Below are 21,123 nucleotides of genomic sequence, written 5' to 3'. Positions count from 1 at the left end.
ATAGCAGGTATATCAATGAAAACATGAATGAGGTGACCCAGTTAAAAAAAGTAGAAACCACCATGTTGTTGTTTTAAAAAGTCCAACTACACACAATTACAGGAAATATTGAAAGCTACAAAGAGGTTGAAATGAAAGGAGAGAAAATGACGTGCCCCATAAACAGCAAGCATAGGAAGCTGGCACGGCTACACTAACATCAGACAAAATAGATGTTAAAACAAAAATGCTCCTAGTGATACCAGGGGGACTTTCTGGTGGCAAACTGATTAATCCATAAATAAGATGAAACAATTACAAATATATTGCTAACAACAGAATCCCAAGACACACGTGAATGAAAACTGACATAATTGAAGGGATAGACAATTCAACAATGATAGCTGGGGATTCAGTACTCCCCTTGCAACTGTGCGCAGAATATCCAGACAGAACAAGGAAATGGAAGACTGAAGCACTATCACCAGTTAAAGTGACCTGACTGACAACTACATAATGCTCCACCCAACAAGAGTAAATACACATTCCTCTCAAAACCACAGAAATGACATTCTTGGGGACAGACCATATGCTATCATGAAAGAGTCCTCCGTAAATTTAAAAGGATTGAATTCACACGAAATGTGATTCTCTGATCACAATGGAATTTAAACACGTTCTTAAAGAATTAATGGGCCAAAGAAGAAATCACAAGGGAAATTAGAACATGCCTTAAGAAAAGATAATTGGAAACAAGAACACAACATACCAAAATTTATGAGATATAGCTGCAGAAAAGCTATGTTAAAAAGGAGAAGAGAGATCTCCATTCAATAATCTAAGCTTCCATTGTAACCAACTATAAAAAAAAAGAGCTGGGAAATTCTCTTTCTATTTTAAAATACAAAGCAAGGAGAGGGAAGGAAAATAATAAAGATGAGAATAGAAATATGTAAGTTAGAGAATAGATACACAGTAACAGAGAAAGCAGATGAAAAAATGGTTTATTGAGAAGATCAACAAAATTTTCACTCATTAGCAAGACTGAATAAGACAAAAATAAAAAATCCTCAAATTACCAAAATAGTAATAAAATTGGTCCATCATCATACTCCTTACAGATATTTAAAAGATTATAAAAGGGCTGGGGATGTGGCTCAGCGGTAGCGCGCTCGCCTGGCATGCGTGCGGCCCGGGTTCGATCCTCCGCACCACATACCAACAAAGATGTGTGTCCGCCTAGAACTAAAATAAATAAATAAATAAATTCTCTCTCTCTCTCTCTCTCTCTCTCTCTCTCTCCCCCTTTCCTCTCTCTTTAAAAAAAAAAAAAAAGATTATAAAAGAATACTTTAAACAACTGTCTGCCAACAAATTAGGTAACTTAAATGAAATGAAAAAGTTACTGGAAAGACAGAAAACTAGCTCAAGAAGAACTAGAAATCTTCATAGAACCAAATCAGGCAAAGAGATTAAATTACTAATAAAAATATTACTACAAGGCTGGAGATGTTGCTCAGTGGGAAAGTGCTTGCCTGGCATGCATGAAGCCCTGGGTTCCATCTCCAGTACCACCGCATCCCGCCAAAAAAAAAAAAAAAAAAAAAAATTTCTCATTACAAAAGGACCAGGTCCAGATGCTTTTACGCCTCCAAAACATAGAAGAGGAAGAAAAACTTCCAAATTATGAGACCTGTCTTATCCAGATACCAAAATCAGATAAAAAATATCCTGAATAAACAAAATTAAAAACCAGTGTGTCTTATGAATACAGACACACACCAAAAAAAAATGTTTTTAAAATAGGAGCAAACCAAATTCAGCAACATGGAGAAAAGATTATACACTGTGACCACATGGGATTTAATGCCAAGAATTTGAAATTGGTTTGACATCCTAAAACCATATAAATAAATTTTAATGTAATATATCATATGAATAGCTAGTGAACAAAAACCTCACGGACATCTTAATAGACACATAAAAAGACACAACATTTAATGCTCCTTTATGGTAAAAGAGAGAGAAAACACTAAACAAACTAGTCATAGAATGAAATTTCTAGTAAGAGGCATGTATAAAAAAACCCACAGCTTTTTGTGAAATAGTGCTTTCCCGCCCATAATGATGAATAATACAAGGAAATCACTTCTCACTAATTATGTTCAGCATCACAATAGAGGTTCCAACCAGGCAATTAGAAGGAAAATGAAATGAAAGGCTTTATGTGGGAAAGGAAGCAATACAACTATCTTTTTTGCAGATGGCATAATTTTATATATAGAAAAGCCCTTAAAACCCACTAAAAAGCTATTAAAATACATTAGTTCAGTGAGGTTGTACAAAAATCAATTGTGTTTTTATAGGCTTACAATGAACAGATTGAAAAAGAAATTGAAAAAACAATCTACCAGATTCCTCAAAAACTAAGAATGGAACCACCATATGACCCAGCTATCCCACTCATTTGTATTTATCCCAAGGAACTAAAATCAGCATACTCTAGTGACACAGTCCCTTCAGTGTTTATAGAAGCCTAATTCACAGTAGACAAATTATGGAATCAGTCCAAATGCCCCTCAATAGATGAATGGATCAAGAACATGTGATATATATATACACAATGGAGTTTTACTCAGCCTTAAAAAGAACTAAATATTGGCATTTGCTGGTAAATGAACAGATATGAAGAACATCATGCTAAGTGAAATAAGCCAGACTCAGAATATCAAGGGTTGAATGTTTTCTCTCATATGTGGAAATTATAGCAAAGTGGGGAAGGCAGTAGGGGAAGGGATTGGATATTATAAACATATAAGCAAATTTTTTTGCCATATGCACATCTGATAGAGCACTAATCTTCAGGATATATAAAGAATTCAAAAAACTTAACACCAAAAAAAAAAAACCCAATCAATAAATGGACTAAGGAGCTGAACGACACTTCTTAAAAGGTGATATACAATCAAAAGAAATGCAAAATTCATATTTTGAAAACTCAAAACATTGTTGAAATAAATTTTAAAAGACCTAAATAAATGGAAATATTTCCCATGTTCATGAACTGGAATATTGGTTAAGATATTCTATAAATTGATCTACTGATTCAAGGCAATCCCTATCAAAATCCTGATTTTTTTTTCAGAAATTAATAAGTGAATCCTAAAATTCATAGAAATTCATGTACCTAAATAGACAAAACAATCTTAAAAAAGAAGAAATGTTGAAAACTCACTTTATTACATTTTGAAACTTGCCACAAAACCAGTGTTACCACAGTGGTCTGTCATTTATCATAAGGGTCAAGTAAACATGAGGCAAAGAGAATTGATACCTAGAAACAAACCTTTGTGATTCTGCCCAATTGATTTCAACAAGAGTACCAAGAGAACACATGTGGCAAAACTTATCTCTTCACTGGAGGGTGGTGGGACAGCAGGATAATGACCAGACCACATCCAAAAGAATAAAATTGGACTCCTATACCACATACACATTGCTGTATATAAAAATTCACATAAAATGGCCCCCAAATTTTAAAACTGAAACTACAGAACTCTTGGAAGAAAACGTAGGTATAAATCTTCGTTACCTTGCCTTCAGCAATAGTCTCTTATATATGACACCGAAAATACAAGTAACCAAAGAGAAAATGGATAAATTGGACATCATCAAAATTTAAAACATTTGTGCCTCAAAGAAGACCACCAGGACAGTGAATAGACAACCCACATACTAGGAGAAAATATTTGCATGTTTCTAATAGGAATTTATATTTAGGATATATAATGAATAATGGCAAATAAACCAATTTTGAAAAGGAGGCATCTCTGAATTTCTCCAAGGAAAACATACAGATGGTAAATAAACACATGAAAAGATGGCCATCATCATTAGGCCTTCAAGAAATTGAAAACAAAATCACAATGTGATATCATTTCACACTCATCAGAATGACTAACTAAAATTTAACACAAATAATGCCAGATGTGGCAGCACATGCCTATAATTTCAGCGGCTCAGGAGGCTGAGGCAGAAGGATCAAGAGTTCAAAGCCAGTCTCAGCAAAAGCAAGGCACTAAGCAACTCAATGAGACCCTGTCTCTAAATAAAATACAAAACAGGGCTGGGGATGTGGTTCAGTTGTCCAGTGCCCCTGAGTTCAATCCATGATACTAAAAAAAAAAGAAAAAAAGGAAAGAAAGAAAGAAAGAAAGAGAGAGAGAGACACAAATAATAACAAATGTGGGTGATAATGTGGAAAAATCAAGACTCTTATACATGGATGGTTGGAATATAAAATCATGCAGTCACTTTGGAAAATAGTCTGACAGTTTAATGTGATTATCATATGACCCACGAATTCAACTTTTAGACTGCACCCAAGAAACACAAAGTTATTGGTCAATACAAACACTTGCTGTCTTCATAGCAACACTATTCATAATAGTCCAAAGTAGAAACAATACAATGTGTATCAACTGATGAATAAATAAAATATGGTACTTCAGACAAAGTAACCTCATTCGACAATATCATGTTAAGTGAAATAAGCCAATCCCAAAAAAACCAATGAATAAATAAAATATGGTACTTCAGACAAAGTAACCTCATTCGACAATATCATGTTAAGTGAAATAAGCCAATCCCAAAAAAACCAAAGATCAGTGTTCTCTCTGATTATGTAGATACTGACTCACAATAAGCTGGGCAAAGGGAGGAGTGGAGGTTTACTGACTTGGACAGGGGGGAATAGAAGGAAGGGAGGGGAAATGGGAATAGGAAAAATAGTAGAATTAATCAGATGTAGCTTTCCTATGTTCATATATGAAGACACCACTAGTGTAACTTCACATCATGTACAACCACAAGAAGTTATTCTAGTTAATCAAGATAGTAAAGTTAATATAATGTATACAGTTTTACTTAACATACTAATAAATTATATTTCAAAGTCATAGTTAAAATATAAAATATCCAACCTAGTTGCCCTTCAACAGATGAATGAGTAAAGAAAATGTTGAAATATTAATAGAGTATTAATCAGCCATAAAAAAGAATGACTTTATGATATTTGCCAACAAATGGATGGATCTGGAGACTATCATGCTAAGTGAAATAACTGATCCCCCCAAAAAACAAAGGTTAAATGTTTTGTCTGATATGTGGAAGCTAATCCACAATAGCGGGGAGGTGAGGGGGAGATAGAAGTTCAGTAGATTAGACAATGGAGAATGGAGGGAAAGGTGGGGGGATACAAGAGGGAAAGGCAGTAGAATGAATCTCATGTAATTTCCCATAATTTTTTGTATGTATTTGAAAACAATACAGTGAATCCCATTATCATGTATCATGAGAATGGGAACCTAACTAGAATAAGATATATTCCATGCTTGTATAATTATATCAAAATGGATTCTGTTGTCATTGATATTTAAACAGAACCAATAAAAATATACAATTTTGTTATTTCTATTTTAAAAAGGAATGAAGTATCAATACATGCTGTAACACTTGAAAATATGATGATAGTTTTTTAAAAAACAGTCACAAAAGACCTTATATTATATGATCCCATTTACGAGAAAGATCCAAAATAGGCAAATTCATAGAGACAGAAAGTACTTTAATGCTCTCCAGGGGAGTAAGAAGTTGTGGAGAAATGGAAAGTGGCTGACACTGATATGGGGTTTCTTTTTTTAGTGAAGAAAAAGATTTAAAATTGATTGTGGGGATGGTGCACAACTCTGAACATACTAAAATCACTTAAATTGCATACTTCAAATGGGTGAATTGGATGATATATGAATCGTGCCTCAACAAAGATGTTACTTTTTAAAAAAATTATGAAGAAAGATGGGCAAGGCAGAAAAGAAAAAAACAATGAGGAATAAAAAGAGAAAGTCTCTAAAAATTATATTTAAAAACAAAGAATTCAAGCAGAGAATTGGAGGAAAGTACGAAAGGAGGAAATAGAGCTGCTAACTTTGGGGTGACATGCACAAGTCTTTGTTCAGCCCTGGCATCCTCATCTGTAAAATCATTGGTTAGACCCATTGTATCAGAATTCCCAAGGATCACCATTTCTCTGTTACCTCTGTTTATCTCCAATGTTCACCAAGCTGCTGTTGCAAAAGGGATTAAAAACAAGAACTCTCCTTATCCCCTTCTCCAGCAATCCCTCACTCCCCCAACCCTCTTTCCAACCCTGGACTTTTATGGCTTCCAAAACTCAGACCAAATCAGACCAAGATCCCTAGAACCTCCCACCAACCCTCATCCTTCCCACCTGAAATCTCGTGTGTCCATGAGGGTGCGATTGTGAGGCAACTGGTTGCTGAGGTAGGCGTTGTAACCAAACTTCTGGAACAGGTCCTCGGCCTCTTTCTGCTGGGCTTCAGAAAGCTTGTCACCCCACTGCTTGAAGAGCGGAGAGTTCGGGAAGAGTTTCTTTGGGGGTCTGTTCTGCTGCTTCTGTGTCTCCCTCTCAGGGGTTTCCACTGCCTTTCGAGCAGGGTGAACTTCATCTTCTATCCTCTTTTGTGTGTGGTCCTTGTTTTCTTGTTGCTTCATAACCAGTTGCATACCATCTTCTGCAGATGAAGAGGACGGGGTAGGAGAGTGCAGATGAAACAGTTTACTAGATCCTAATTATCTAGGCATTGCTTTCCTTCCTAATTTATGTAAAACAGTTTTCTCTTTGCTATAAATTTGGATCCTAAATAAGCCAAACAACCTGTGTGTAGCGGCTTGGTGGAGCCTTTAAGAAGTGAGGCCCAGTTGGAAGCTTCCAGTCATGTGGGGCTGTGCCTTCAAGGGGGATACTGAGACCCTGACACTCCCACCCCACCCCACCCCCGTCTCTCTCTCTCTCTCTTCTTCTTCTCTCACAGGAATGGCAAACTAACACACTCTGCAGATTTTTAATTTATGGCTCTTGTCCCAGAGAATGTGATGGGTCAAGTGAACTTGTCAGGGCCGTGCAAGGCTGTCCTGGCAAAGCATACGCTAGGTCCATCTCTCTCTGTAGCTTCAACAAAACTTGTCTGTCCATTTAAGGCTACTCGAATTGCTGCCATTGACCTGAGAAATAAATAGATAATCAAATAATGTATTATCAGAATTAAGCCTAAGAAACATTTACATCAGAATCATCAACTGTGATTAATTTTAAAAGTAGATATCCAAGCCTGTGTTCAAATCTACTAAATCGGAATCTTGGGGCCAGGGGAAGTTACCAGAGTTTGCATTTTAACAAAATCAAGAAGTAATTCCTCTGTACAGTGAAATGTGGAGTCACATTATACTACACTTCTAGTAGCTGACAAAGGCAAATCTACTCTAACCAGCACCGCCGTTGTCCACCTCCCCTTTCCCTTCTCATTTGATTCACCAAGAACTTTTAGGCAGGAAATGTCCAATGTGGTTGGCACAGGAAAGACTTCAACAGCTTGTTAAAAAATACAGAATCCCAGGACTTCCCTGAAGATGCTTACTCCAGATAGCACTAATGTTCATATTCATTTGAGGAACACAGACTTAACTCAAAAGAACAAACAGAGTGACAGACCCAGGCAGAGGACTTCTCATACAGAAGAGGTCTTTCAGGATCTATAGTACCAATAGTAAAAATGATGCTTTGTGTTTGGAAAATGGCCTACAAACTTCAAAGCTCTTTCCCATCCATCATTTATCTCACCTTTATAACAACCCTATAAGATTTGTGCTGGAGAGTCTGAACATATATGTACGTTGAGCTCAATCTACAAATGCAGCAGAAAAAGAATGCAAAAGTAATGAGTCCAATGCTTAGTGATCGTGACACTCCGGGGCATTAAACATCGAGTAACCAAAGGTCTTGGCTACAGGACCACTTAGCTCCCACTAATCCCCCCCTAAACCCCCCATTAAATTTCAACTAGACTGAGGGATTAACTTCAGCCCATCCAGCATCTTTCTGAACATTAGAAGGGAATGCCCTCTTTTCCTGAATAATTGCTACCCGGAGTCACCAGGATGGTTCCACTGTGTGAAATTTTTCTGGGTAAACGCAATCCCATGCCACAGAACAAGGCTTAGTGACAAGATTTGGGCTGTATTTCAGATCCATCTATAGCCCTTCCAAGGGAAAACAGGGAAGTCCAAAACTGGGAAGAAAATGTTTAAGAAGATGACAGAAGTTTGGCCCTGGAGAAAGGAAAAGGAGAAGAAGAATCAATTAAAGTGCCCAAGGCAAAAAGAGAATGGTTGAAGCAAACTTGGGAAGAGATCTAAATGGCAAGGTCTGCCAAAGAAGAGCTGTGGAAATACCATGAATATTTGCTCAGGTGGGAAATAAAAGCATAATGTTTCAAGTGTTCCAATTGAGTAGTATTATTATTCATACATTTCTCTGTTAAGCACATAGGGGTCACAGGGTGGTACTGAGTTCTTCTTGCCTCAAACGAAACTCCCCTACTTTCCTCTTTGGGGTGACACCTGATTTTTTTTTTCTTTCATTCACTACTGTCAGTGGGAACTGAAAGTCTAGAGTCAATTTGAAAATTGCAGACATTCTGGCAAGATGAATACAGTGCCACTAGACCATTCCCATGATTGACATGAAAATGTTTACGGCACAAAGGAGACACACCCAATGATATTGTTCTGGTGGGGCTTTTAAGAGCCCCAAGAAAGGGTCCAACAAACTGGTTTAGAGTCACTTGTCCCTCTGCCAACAGGGATATGATTATCATCATGTGTTTGCTTTTACTCTTGATGACTTACCTATAATTGAAGATTTACCTAAATGTTCCTATTGACTTATGGTTTTCTTCAACCTTTCCGGAGCCCTGAAGGCAGTGAGCAACCAGGATGTTAGGCAAGAGCTGTAAATTTAAAATCTGGAGCATGTGTTAACTTGCCATTCCTGTGACAAATAATTAGTTTATAAAGAGAAAAGGATTAATTGATAAAGAGATTATTAGATAATTAGTTTATAAAGAGAAAAGTTTCATTTTGGCTCACAGTTTTGGAGGTTTCAGTCCATGGTTACTTGGCCTGTTGCTTTGGGGCCTATGGTGAGATAGGGGAGGGTACAGTGGAGGGAGCTACTCAGATCATGGCAGCTGGTAAGTGAACAGAGAGAGGGAGTGGGGAGGGGTCAGGGTCTCAGTACCTCACTTGAGGGCACAGCCCCACATGACTGGAAGCTTCCAACTGGGCCTCACTTCTTAAAGATTTTCCATTACAGGATGAACTGTGGGACAGAAGAGCATTTGTGATCTGGAAACAGGTCCCAGAAGACACTGGAAGGTTCAGCTCTGCTGGGAAGGGTCTCTGACACTACGGTCACTTTAGACTGAAAAAAATCATGGCATCAACAAGATGAGATAGAAAGATAGAAGTGGTCATTGCAAACAAATAAAAGAAAGTAAGTTGGTGGCTCTGGATGGCTCCTCAGGGCATGTCATGTCTCTGCTGAGGAAAGACTCCTGCCATGCTAAGGTTCAGGGGAAGGGGGTGACTGCAGTAGAAGGAACTAAGGGTCACATGGGAGAGTGTTGGTGTGGTCTAGGTCTCCTACAAGGAGTGGCAGTGGCTCCAGGGTCACCAGCCTGGGTCTACAAGCTCCTAGTGAAGCCTGCTGCATAGATTGGCACATGCAGTGTTCCACCCAACTGGAGAAGCCAGGGCTTCTGAACCAACAGTCTTCCCTCTGTTTCACCCACACTCTAGCCTGTCTCACTCTTCCCTTCATCCCTGTCCACCTGTACTTTTCTCTCTCCTGCTTACACTCACTTGTTCACTTATTCATTGAGGTAATTTCCATGTGTGAATAGAAATGAATGGGGAATGCACAGCTACATCCATGGAATGACCCCCCACGGGACCTGCTTTCCAGAAAATTGCATCACAGCAAAATGTACTGAGTGTAGAGGGTGTGGAGGGCGCTGTGGGTGTTTCGTGCCCCACCTTCTTTTATCCTCTTCCCCACCCCTTCTCCCTTTCCCTTTTTTCCTCTTGTCTCCACAAGTTCTCAACCTCTCTCCCTAATTCCCACTTATTTTTTCCTTCTCTTCCATCCTCATCACTTTTCTCCTGTCTTGCCCCACTTCCCTCTCTCTGACTTTCCCTGATTTATTCCCTCCCTTTCTTTTTCTCTTCCCGTCTTTCCTCCTTCCATCCCTCTGCCTGAGCCTTGGTAATATTCATTTCCCATTTAAAAAGACCTTGCCCAGCTCCAACACCAAATGCATCCCTGCTCACACATTCAACGCCTCCCTTAAGGGTTCAAGCCCTTGATCTCTGTTACCTGGGGAGCAGGGAAAATTGTCACTTCTCTCACTGAAGTCAGATGCACAGGTACATATAATTCAAAGGAGTTAGCCAGTCTTACAAACCAAGCCCAGGATGTGTTGGAATCCTACCCAGAACGTTAAATGAAGAGGTTAAAACTGGACATATATCACTTTCTGCATGTTCCCAACCCTGTGAAGTCAGGCAGCTCTCTATCATTATCGTTTTCATTATCATTGTCTCCATGTACAGATTCAAAGTCTGAAGCTGAGAGAGATAAGCACTTACTCAAAGTCACACCACCATAGCAGCCATATCAAGATTTGACCTTCGGCCCTCTAACAATGCCTCCATGCATTCATGATAGGAGCTCCCAGGAAATTGGAAGCACCCTTTACCCTAGACACAGCCACCTCTCATTAACAGCCCTGTCACACATAGGCCTAAAGATAGGGCTGATTCTTGAGCCTAGATTCCTAGATTTCTGAGTCTTTTGGGGTCCTTATTCTGAGCTGCAGTCTCTCTGCCTGCATGTATGCAGATGTGATCATGCCAGATTGAGACAGGAAGACACACACAATTTAAACAGACCAATAACAATAGAAGAAATAGAAGAAGCCATCAAAAGACTACCAACTAAGAAAAGCCCTGGACCAGATGGCTATACAGCGGAGTTCTACAAAACCTTCAAAGAAGAATTAATACCAATACTTTTCAAGCTATTTCAAGAAATAGAAAAAGAAGGAGCTCTTCCGAATTCATTCTATGAGGCCAACATCACTTTGATCCCAAAACCAGACAAAGATACTTCAAAGAAAGAAAACTACAGACCAATATCTCTAATGAACTTGGATGCAAAAATTCTCAATAAAATTCTGGCGAATCGAATACAAAAACATATCAGAAAACTTGTGCACCATGATCAAGTAGGATTCATTCCTGGGATGCAAGGATGGTTCAATATACGGAAATCAATAAATGCTATTCACCACATCAATAGACTTAAAGACAAGAACCACATGATCATCTCGATGGATGCAGAAAAAGCATTTGACAAAGTACAGCATCCCTTTATGTTCAAAACACTAGAAAAACTAGGGATAACAGGAACTTACCTCAACATTGTAAAAGCTGTATATGCTAAACCTCAGGCTAGCATCATCCTAAACGGAGAAAAACTGAAGGCATTTCCTCTAAAATCTGGAACAAGGCAGGGATGCCCTCTATCACCACTTCTATTCAATTTAGTTCTCGAAGTACTAGCCAGAGCAATTAGACAGACAAAAGAAATTAAAGGCATAAAAATAGGAAAAGAAGAAATTAAACTATCGCTATTTGCGGATGACATGATAATATACTTAACAGACCCAAAAGAGTCTACAAAGAAGCTGCTAGAGTTAATAAATGAATTCAGCAAAGTGGCAGGGTATAAAATCAACACGCATAAATCAAAGGCATTCCTGTATATCAGCAACAAAACCTCGGAAATGGAAATAAGGAAAACCACTCCATTCACAATATCCTCAAAGAAAATAAGATACTTGGGAATCAACCTAACAAAAGAGGTGAAGGATTTATACAATGAAAACTACAGAACCATAAAGAGAGAGATAGAAGAAGATCTCAGAAGATGGAAAAATGTACCCTGTTCATGGATAGGCAGAACTAACATCGTCAAAATGGCAATATTACCCAAACTTCTCTACAGATTTAATGCGATGCCAATCAAAATCCCAATGGCATTTCTTGTAGAAATAGACAAAGCAATCATGAAATTCATATGGAAAAACAAAAGACCCAGAATAGCAAAAGCAATTCTAAGCAGGAAGTGTGAATCTGGAGGCATAGCGATACCAGAGGTCAAACTGTACTACAAAGCAATAGTAACAAAAACAGCATGGTACTGGTACCAAAACAGGTGGGTAGACCAATGGTACAGAATAGAAGACATATGCACAAATATATACACACACCCCACTTCCATACACACTCTGCTGTCCTCCCTCAAATCATCTTCTCTAAACTCCCACTCCTACCACCTATTTCTCAATGCATCCCATCAGACTCTGATGCCTGAAAGGGCAAATGAGAGATGAGAATGTGGCTTCTCACCCATTTTCCTCCATACCCTATTTTTAACTAAGTGTCCCTAAGTATACACTCACATGCATACTCACACCCACACATACTTGCATGCACCACACACACACACACACACACACACACACACACACACACACACACATCCCCTCCAAATTAGCATGCTGAACTTACTCAGATGCTGCAGATCCATTTCCAAGCGAGAGAGTCTCTTGATCATGGCTCCGTCCCACTCTGGTGGGGGCAAATGAAACTCCTTGTGTAGATGCCCCAGAATCAAGTTTTGTAAAGTCTCCTTGGTATAAAATACCAGAAGGATGTTGACAGCAATGACCAGAATCAGCCCAATGCAGAAGCCTCTGGGGAAGTTTCTCCTGAGGATCATCTTGTGCCTGTGGCTCTTCCACTCCCTGCAGGGCTGAGCAGTCACTGCCCAGTGGAGCTAAGGATCCTAATGCACCAAGCTTTGTCTCTGGTGACTGCACGAATGGCAACCTGCCTGCTGAGCCAGATTTTCTCTGGCTGGGAAAACTGTCACAAGCTGCCTGGCTTTCCCCTGAGCAGTGTCAGGTGTGAGGAGTGTGTCAAGGCAGTTGCCCAGTGACTGGTAGGTGACCTAGGCACACCTTTATCTGCTTCAGAAGTGAGGTGATTACACTTTCCTGGCACAAGCTCAGGCTGCTAGGGTGAGAGGCTAATCTTTATCTGTCTGTGTTTGGTTTTAATGTTCTCTCTCCTTAGCAAAGTGACCTAGGAAGTTCTTTGCTAGAATCTTTAAGGTCTGGTCCTGTGGATATCAAAGGGGATAAATAGGATGGAAAAGGAATCTGCAAAGTGGGAAGTTGGACTGTATACTGTTGTTGGGGTTTTTTTCTCTTTGCATTCATATTTTTATTTTATTTTTCAAGATATAGAATTTATTGTGGGATAAAATTTTTTTAAATAAATGACAGCAGAATGCATTACAATTCTTATTACACATATACAGCACAATTTTTCATATCTCTGGTTGTATATAAAGTATGTTGACACCAACTTGTGTCTTCATACATGTACTTTGGATAATGATGTCCATCACATTCCACCATCCTTGCTAACCCCTTGCCTCCTCCCTTTCCCTCCCACCCCTCTGTCCTATCTAGAGTTCCTCTATTCCTCCCATGTTCCCCCTCCCTACCCCACTATGAATCAGCCTCCTTTTCTCAGAGAAAACATTGGGCATTTGTTTTTTTGGGGGGAGGGGGATTGGCTAAGTTCACTTAGCATTATCTTCTCCAGTGCCATCCATTTATCTGCAAATGCCATGATTTTATTCTCTTTTATTGCTGAATAAAATTCAATTGTTTAGCTATTGTGAATTGTGCTGCTATAAACATTGATGTGGCTGTGTCCCTGTAGTATGCTGATTTTTAAGTCCTTTGGGTATAGACCGAGGAGAGGGATAGCTGAGTCAAATGGTGTTTCCATTCCCAGATTTCCAAGGAATCTCCGTAACGCTTTCCATATTGGCTGTGCCAATTTGCAGTTGAGAGCAAAAAATCTCAGGAGTTTTTCTACAGGCTTGTGAACATAGTAGATAGGCAGCAAATATACCTTCAACTAACTAGAGACACTTCCCTACTGGTTGCTGGAGCCTCCTGCCTGGCAGCAGGTAGAGGTGAGCTGGAGGCAGCCCTTAGGGGTGAGCCTCAGGGAAGACCGCACTTCACGAGTCTCTATCCTCTGTTTGTCCTCTACCCAGCTCTGCACTCTGGAATTCTACCCTGCCTCAGTAGGGTGCACATTCTAGTAACTTCTTTACTATTCTACTCCACACCTCCTGTATGTTTTGGGAAAAAAATCATCTAATTTTAATCATTGTGTATTAACTACCTTTTTTTCCCCCTAAAGCCAGAAGTTTAAAGTTCTCAGTGTTGGGTCTGGCCCCATTCATAATCACATCTGCCACCCTGTCCTAGCTCCTGGATCTACTTACTAGGACCCCAAACTCAGCATCTACAGACATAATTGAAGCAGGCATGTGAAGTTAAGAAGTATGGATTTAGGAAAAATTTTTAAAAATTTCTTTTAAATTTAAAAAATTTTAAAGAAAAATTAAAAGCAATCAATTACTTTGTTTTCATTAATAATCTTTCCCTGGCTCCCACCTGCAGATTTGAGTCTAAACCAATATAAATGCTTGATCTCTTCCATTCCTGGGAGGATATGGAGAGGATGCATTGGTGTTTAGACATTTCCACTAAAGGCAACTAAAAATTCTAGATATTATCTATTAAGAAAAAAAAAACAGGAAGACTCTGGAAGGTGGAAAGAAGAAAGCAGGCTGGCTAGAGATCTTGGGACCCAGGGCAGAACACAGATACCAATTCCACAGGCATCCTTTTTCTTTTGGCCTAATATATCCAATACAATAAACAAAGTTTTTTAAGTCACTGGATGAGCTTCAACCTTCAACAGCAGGTTAAAGAGGACAGAGAAAAGAATCAGTGAATTTGAAGGTAAAGCAATAGAAATCACCCAATCTGAACAATGGAGAGAAAATACGACTGAAAAAAATAACAGAGCCTCAGAGATCCCTGAGACTATAACAAAAGATTTAACATCCTTGTTACTTTCATTGTATTGGAGCATAAGAAGGAAAAGGGGAAAATGTAAAACTAAATAGGAATTTTAAGCAATAAAGGCTGAAAATTTCCCAAAGTTAGCAGAAGACATAAACTTACACAGTGAAGCAGCTAAATAAACCCCAAATAGATCATCTGAAAGAAATCCAAGCCAAAAAGCATCATAATCAATCTTCTGGAAACTAAAAGAAAAATCTCTGAAAGTAGCAAGAGACATATGACAATTTCCACAAAGGAGTTCTCATCAGAGGTCACAAAGACTCGAAAGAAGAAAAGAACATTTTTCAAGCACTGAAGAAATCTACCATCAACCCAGACTCCCATGTCCAACAAAAATATCCTTTAGGGATGAAGAGAAGACATTCTCAGAGAAAAAAAAATCTCAGAGGATTTGAAGCCAGTGGACCTACTATAAAGGAATGAATACAGAACTTTTCTAAATGAAGAAATAATAAAAAGAAGGAAACTTAGAACGTGAGGAGGAAAGGATGACCAATAAAGACAGTAAAAATATGAATAGAAAGGCCTTCCTTTCTCCTCTTGAGTTTTCTAAATTATATTTGGTAGATGGGACAAAAATCACAATGTTGACTGATGTCATTCTCAAAATACATAGAAGAGATATTAATACAATTGTATTATATATGGGAATGGGTAACGGAATTTAAAATAAGGTTTCTACATGTGATTTGAATTGATAAAATTATGTCCCTAGTATTCCGTGATAAGTTATGCATGTGGAGTGCTGATGGAATTGTTATGAAGTATCTTGATTGTAGAGTTGCTTGCAAGAATCTATATGTTATAAAGCAGTCTGGAAATATATATGCAAAATACCAATGTCAATTTTCTTGTTTTACTGTGCATTATTACTATAAAACATATATATTCATTGAAAAAAACTAGATGAAAGTTCCATGAACTGTTTTGTACTATTTTTTTCAAATTTTTGTGAATCTATAATTATCTCAAATTTAGTTTTTTTTAACCCTGGTCCCAACCCTTCACAAACTGACAGCTTATGTATATCACTTTCAGAAATTAAACCACTTTATTTGAAATTCAGAAAAAAATAGTGGCTACCTCTGGAGGTGGCAGAAACTGGAGAACTAAGGTATAGACACGGGGAAAATACTTGCTTTTTCTTGTATAACTCTTTGTACTTTTTAAATTTTGTATCATGCTACACCAATTATCTATTAAAAATAAATAAAAAATATGATTAAAATTATACCAGAATCTATGTCCCTTTAATGCTATCTGGAATAGGACAGAAATTCACCCATCTAGAAAGACCAGTAGGAGTTCCTTTCTCTATTTTCCTTGCACCTGTCCTTCTCCACAAAGAAGGTGGTGAAACTCTTCAGGAAAGGGTACTTATGAATGTTCTTCTGGGAATACTAGGTGACTGCTATTGAATTTATGTCATCACTGCTCAGAAGCCTAGAGTCCTATTCCTCCAATGTCCAGTTTATAAAAATCACCTGGGTAGCTTGGCAAAAATGCAATTTCCAGGTTTTAAGCTCAAATAGTATAACTCTAAAGGTCTCTTATGGGAACTGGACATCTCCATTTTAACTAAAGCCAATCGCCTTACATCTCCACCCCCAGGGAGCTCACAAATCCACAGGGGAGCTGGACCTTTCTACATAAATCTGTGTGCTTACCACCCTGTAGTGGGCACCAATGTGGACCACTATTCACCTCATTGTTATATATAATAGCAGATTATTATTACTATTATTATTATTATTATTATTATTCATCTGACCTAAATGTCCCAACTACAGAAGGACTATTAAATAATTTGTGGTGCATAAAAGCCAATAAACTATGGTACCTCCACTCCATTGAATATTAGAATACTATGGGCACTGAAATGAGACTACTGGAGAAAGTAGGGAATTCAGAGTGAGATAGTGATTGCACTACTCACTAGCTAGGGAAGATCAGGCAAGTTAGTTCCCCTCTCTGAACCTAATTTTTTCTTATCTGCAAAAGGACTACGTAACACTCCCCTTTACAGAATCGTTGAGACATGAGATACCCTTGTGAAGCCCATGGCATACTTAATAAAATAAGACTTAATCATTGCTGTGGAGTTTGTTTTCAAAATGTCTTGAGAGTCATACTTTGACATGCAGAACTACTTGTAAAAAATTCTAAGTGGGAAAAAAAAACGACTAGAAAATTATTTAAGACACCTGAGTTTCCTACACAGAATCTTAGAGGAGTTCTAAATAGTGCCACAGTGCCAATAATAGCCTAAATTTATTTAACCTTACCAAATCTGCTGTTACAGGATCCCAGGCCTCTGTAAAATCTTCTTAAGTATTTCTAAAAGTCCCCAAAGGGTCTCAGAAATAGTCCAGTCAGGCTCCAGGTGGCATATTACAGTTTCCCTCTCCTATAACACCACCTAGATGGTCTTTCCACCAACTCTGCAGCCTCGCGGCCCACACTACTATGTTCTGTGGGATACCCAGGTCCACAGAATACCCAGAACACCTGGGACTCTGAATTATTTACCTGAGCAAATTGAGTGTTGGTGACACCCAAAAATGGAGGGAGAGAACAAAAGGGAAGAGCAGATTTGGGGCTAGACCAGGAGGTCACATAGGTGTGACTCATTGGAAGTTTTGTAACAGCAGGTTAAGTCTAGTAAACAAACAGAAATTTGAGTCTCAAGCTCTGAGAAGAGAGATCAATGGCCAAAAAATCTCTCAGAGAAAATGAATAGTGTGTTTTTTTTTTAAATTTTTATTGTTGGTTGATGAATAGTGTTTTTAAAAATAGAAATGTATGGGAACTAAACATAACAATGGAATATTCAACAAATATAGAAATATTTATGTTTTCCGTGTCCTAAATTCTAGCAGGGAAAAAACTGGTGATTCAACCCTTAATAATTTTTTTTCTCCCTTGCCACAAATTTGGCAAGTGTTTCCATCCTATCTTCTCAGCCAGAGGGAAAGGCATGAGATGGTATGATCCAGGAAAAAAAAACATATGTAAGTAAGACTAATGGTTAAGAAAACTTGCAGATGTAATTCAGCTTAAAGATGGTCTTTATGGGCTGGGGACATAGCTCAGTTGGTAGCGTGGTTGCCTTACATGCATAAGGCTCTCGGTTTAATACTCAGCACTATTAAAAACAAACAAACAAAAACAAAACTGTGCTCTGGAAAAGAATAAAAAAAATAAATCACTTGTAAGTGAATAGAATAAAAAAAGGATGGTCTTTTTTTTCCAATAATCAAGAGGTTTAGACAAATCTCTCCATCATCACAAAAAGAGTAGGAAGAATAATACTGCAGAATTGGAGAGCATCCTCGAATCTAGTGCATTTATACATAGAGTATTTATACATAGTGCATTTGTACAAGAGCTGATGGTGTAGTCAACATGGTTGATAAATATTTAACTTTGAGACGTGGCAGAGTAACAGAATTCTTTGAAATTAACTCATCAGACCTGAGTGCCTATAAGAGAAAGGGATTTGACCTTGGAAAAGACACCAATATGGATTGCAGAACAAGGCCACAGAAGATGAGGAGAATTGAACCAGAACCAAAAACATGGTTTTTAATCTCATTCTTTATCTGCTATGTTGTTTGCTTTTGTTATTGTTCCCCACCTCTGGTTGTGGGCTTTGTGTGACAAGCAACTTGGCCACTACCATCAAAACTATACTCCAGGATATGCAACTTTATACAGTCATGTAATTCACTTTCATGAGCATTTGAACTTAATTCTCTGAATGTTATCTGATGGATGATGATTTGAAGCACTGCCTTACCTACCAGCTGCCACCTGCCAGCAAACAGCTTAGTTTCCATTTCATTTAGGCATTCCACTAGTACTTTAAATAATTTAAGGTGAAATGATCATTTTGTACAAAAATTGGATGATGCACTTAGAAAAAGACACTCTTGGACTTCAGGCAAGTGAGGGTAGTTGGATAGGTTGGCAAGAAGGCCAGCCCCGTGTTGTATTGCATTGACTGAAGAGTGATGGCATATGAAGAAGCACCACTGTGTTATTTAACTGTCTGAATAGACTTCTACTTCCAACCGTAATAAAGCAACTGAGACTGGATTTGCTCACCTGCCAAAACACCATAAAAGTGAATAAAATATCCGAGAGAACTGACTTCAGGAAATGGGAAACAAAAACCTGTGATCCCTGAGAGATGGGAAGCATGAGGGGAACTCTGTATTGGCCCCATTTCTCAGTCTGGGGACAGTTTCTCAACTGTGGCATATAATAGTGAACCTCAACCAGAGTATGACAGTACCATTGACTGAGGGGTCAGAGAGCAGTTTGGGAGTTGCTAAAACACTCATAATGTGCAGTGGAAGATAAAAAGTTGAAGAAAATGCATAGAAGGAAGGGACCCAGAAGTCTGTCTGAGGATTCCCTCTGGATGCCTGAACAAGTGATATACTGAATAGGTATAGGGAGGAGTTACACCATGTCTGGCCTTGAGCCACTGCACAGGGCTGAGCACATGAAAGAGACGCTAGAGATCATAATGGGAAGATCTTACTGGACACCCTGTGTATTCTGCCAAGACACTGGAAAAGACCACTGCTTGGGAGTAAGGCCTATGCCCTAGCATAAAGAAAACTCCAACCTACTCTAACAAAACCTACAAGCAAGTCTCAACAGCATCAAAAAGAGTACCCAGTGATTGGCAGCCAGAACAAAACTCAATACTCTTAAAAAGAATGATAACATTTCCAGGCATTGTGGTACACAATAGTAATCCCAGCAACTTAGAAGGCTGAGGCAGGAGGTTTGCAAGTCCAAGACCAGTCTCAACAACATAGCAAGGCCCTAAGCAACTTAACAAAACCGTGTCTCAAAATAAAAAATAAAAAAGGCTGGGGATGTGGTTCAGTAGTTAAGAACCCCTAAATTCAATCTCCTATACGAAAAAAAAGGAAGTATAATGTAGACCAGATGCTTTATAATAAGTTATTTAGAGTCAGACATGTGTGAAAATGTAATCCCAGCTACTTAGGAGACCAGCCCTGGTAACTTAGTAAGACCCTGCTCAAAATTTTAAAAAGTGGTTGGGGATAGAGGTAGCTCAGTAGTAGAGTGCCCCTGAGTTTACTTAATTCATTCTTAATGTTCAGGATATAATCACAAATTGCAAGAAAACATGATCCATAAACAAGAAAAGCAGTCAATATTAAGCTAAGCACAGGACATCTCAGATGTTGTAATTAAAATAGAAGGGCTTCACGTGGTTCTTACAAAAATGTCCAAGAACTTAATTTTTAAAAAATGGGCATAATGAATGAATAAATGGGTAAATCTCAAGAAAAAAAAACCTAGAAATTCTAAAAAAGAGCCAAGTGAAAATTCTTGAACTGAAAATGACAGTATTCAAAATTAAGGATTCACTGGATGGATTTAACAGCAAATTGACAACTGCAGGTACAAAGGTCTTGAATTTCAGGACATACCAACAAATTATCCAGTCCTAAGTGGGGAAAACGGTATTTTTTAAAAATATTGAATGTGGGCTGGGGCTGGGGCTCAGTAGCAGAGTGCTTCCCTAGCATGTATGAGGCACTGGGTTCAATACTCAGCACCAAATAGAAATAAACAAATAAAGTAGAGGCATTCTGCCCATCTACAACTACAAAAATTTTTTTAATTAAATTAAAAAGTATTCAATGCTATAAATTTCACTCTAAGCACAGCTATATCTTTGTCTCACAAATTTTGGTAAATTATGGTTTTATTTTCATTTAGTTCAAAAATTTCTCTTAAAATTTCTTCTTTGACCAATGTGTTATGTAGAAGTGTGTTATGTAGAAGTGTGTTATTTCATCTCAGTGCATTTGTGAATCTTGCAGATATCTTTCCAGTTTAGTTCATTTGGGTTCCAAGAGCACACATCATATGGTGTCTATTCTTTTAAACTTGTGAAGTTGTACTTTTTCATGCTCAAATGTGATCGATTTTGGTGAATGTCTCATGTGAGCTTGAGGTGAGGTATTCCATATGTGCCAATTATACTCAGTTAACTGATGGTGTTATAGAGTTCATGACGATCTGCCTGCTAAATCCATCCATTACTGATAGAAGGATGCTGAAAGTCTTCAATGATAGGAGCTGGCTCATC

The 21,123-nt window shown here is 38.3% G+C and overlaps 1 protein-coding gene across 1 annotated transcript in view; it reads right to left on the bottom strand.

Moving 5' to 3' along the window:
• Nucleotides 1-12,742, bottom strand: part of GALNT8 (polypeptide N-acetylgalactosaminyltransferase 8) — a gene marked incomplete at both ends in the record, with an annotated part of 55,328 nt that extends 42,586 nt beyond the window's left edge. The window contains 2 exons of the mRNA XM_081310772.1: nt 6,269-6,572; nt 12,532-12,742. Of these exons, the coding sequence (XP_081166898.1) occupies nt 6,269-6,572; nt 12,532-12,742 (515 nt within the window). The remainder of the gene's footprint in view (nt 1-6,268; nt 6,573-12,531) is intronic.
• Nucleotides 12,743-21,123: the final 8,381 nt, after the last annotated feature.

This window comes from Spermophilus citellus (genome assembly GCF_964194105.1).
Source record: "Spermophilus citellus genome assembly, chromosome: 10".
NCBI classification, from domain to species: Eukaryota; Metazoa; Chordata; class Mammalia; order Rodentia; family Sciuridae; genus Spermophilus; species Spermophilus citellus.
This window is presented reverse-complemented; position numbering and strand designations above follow the sequence as displayed.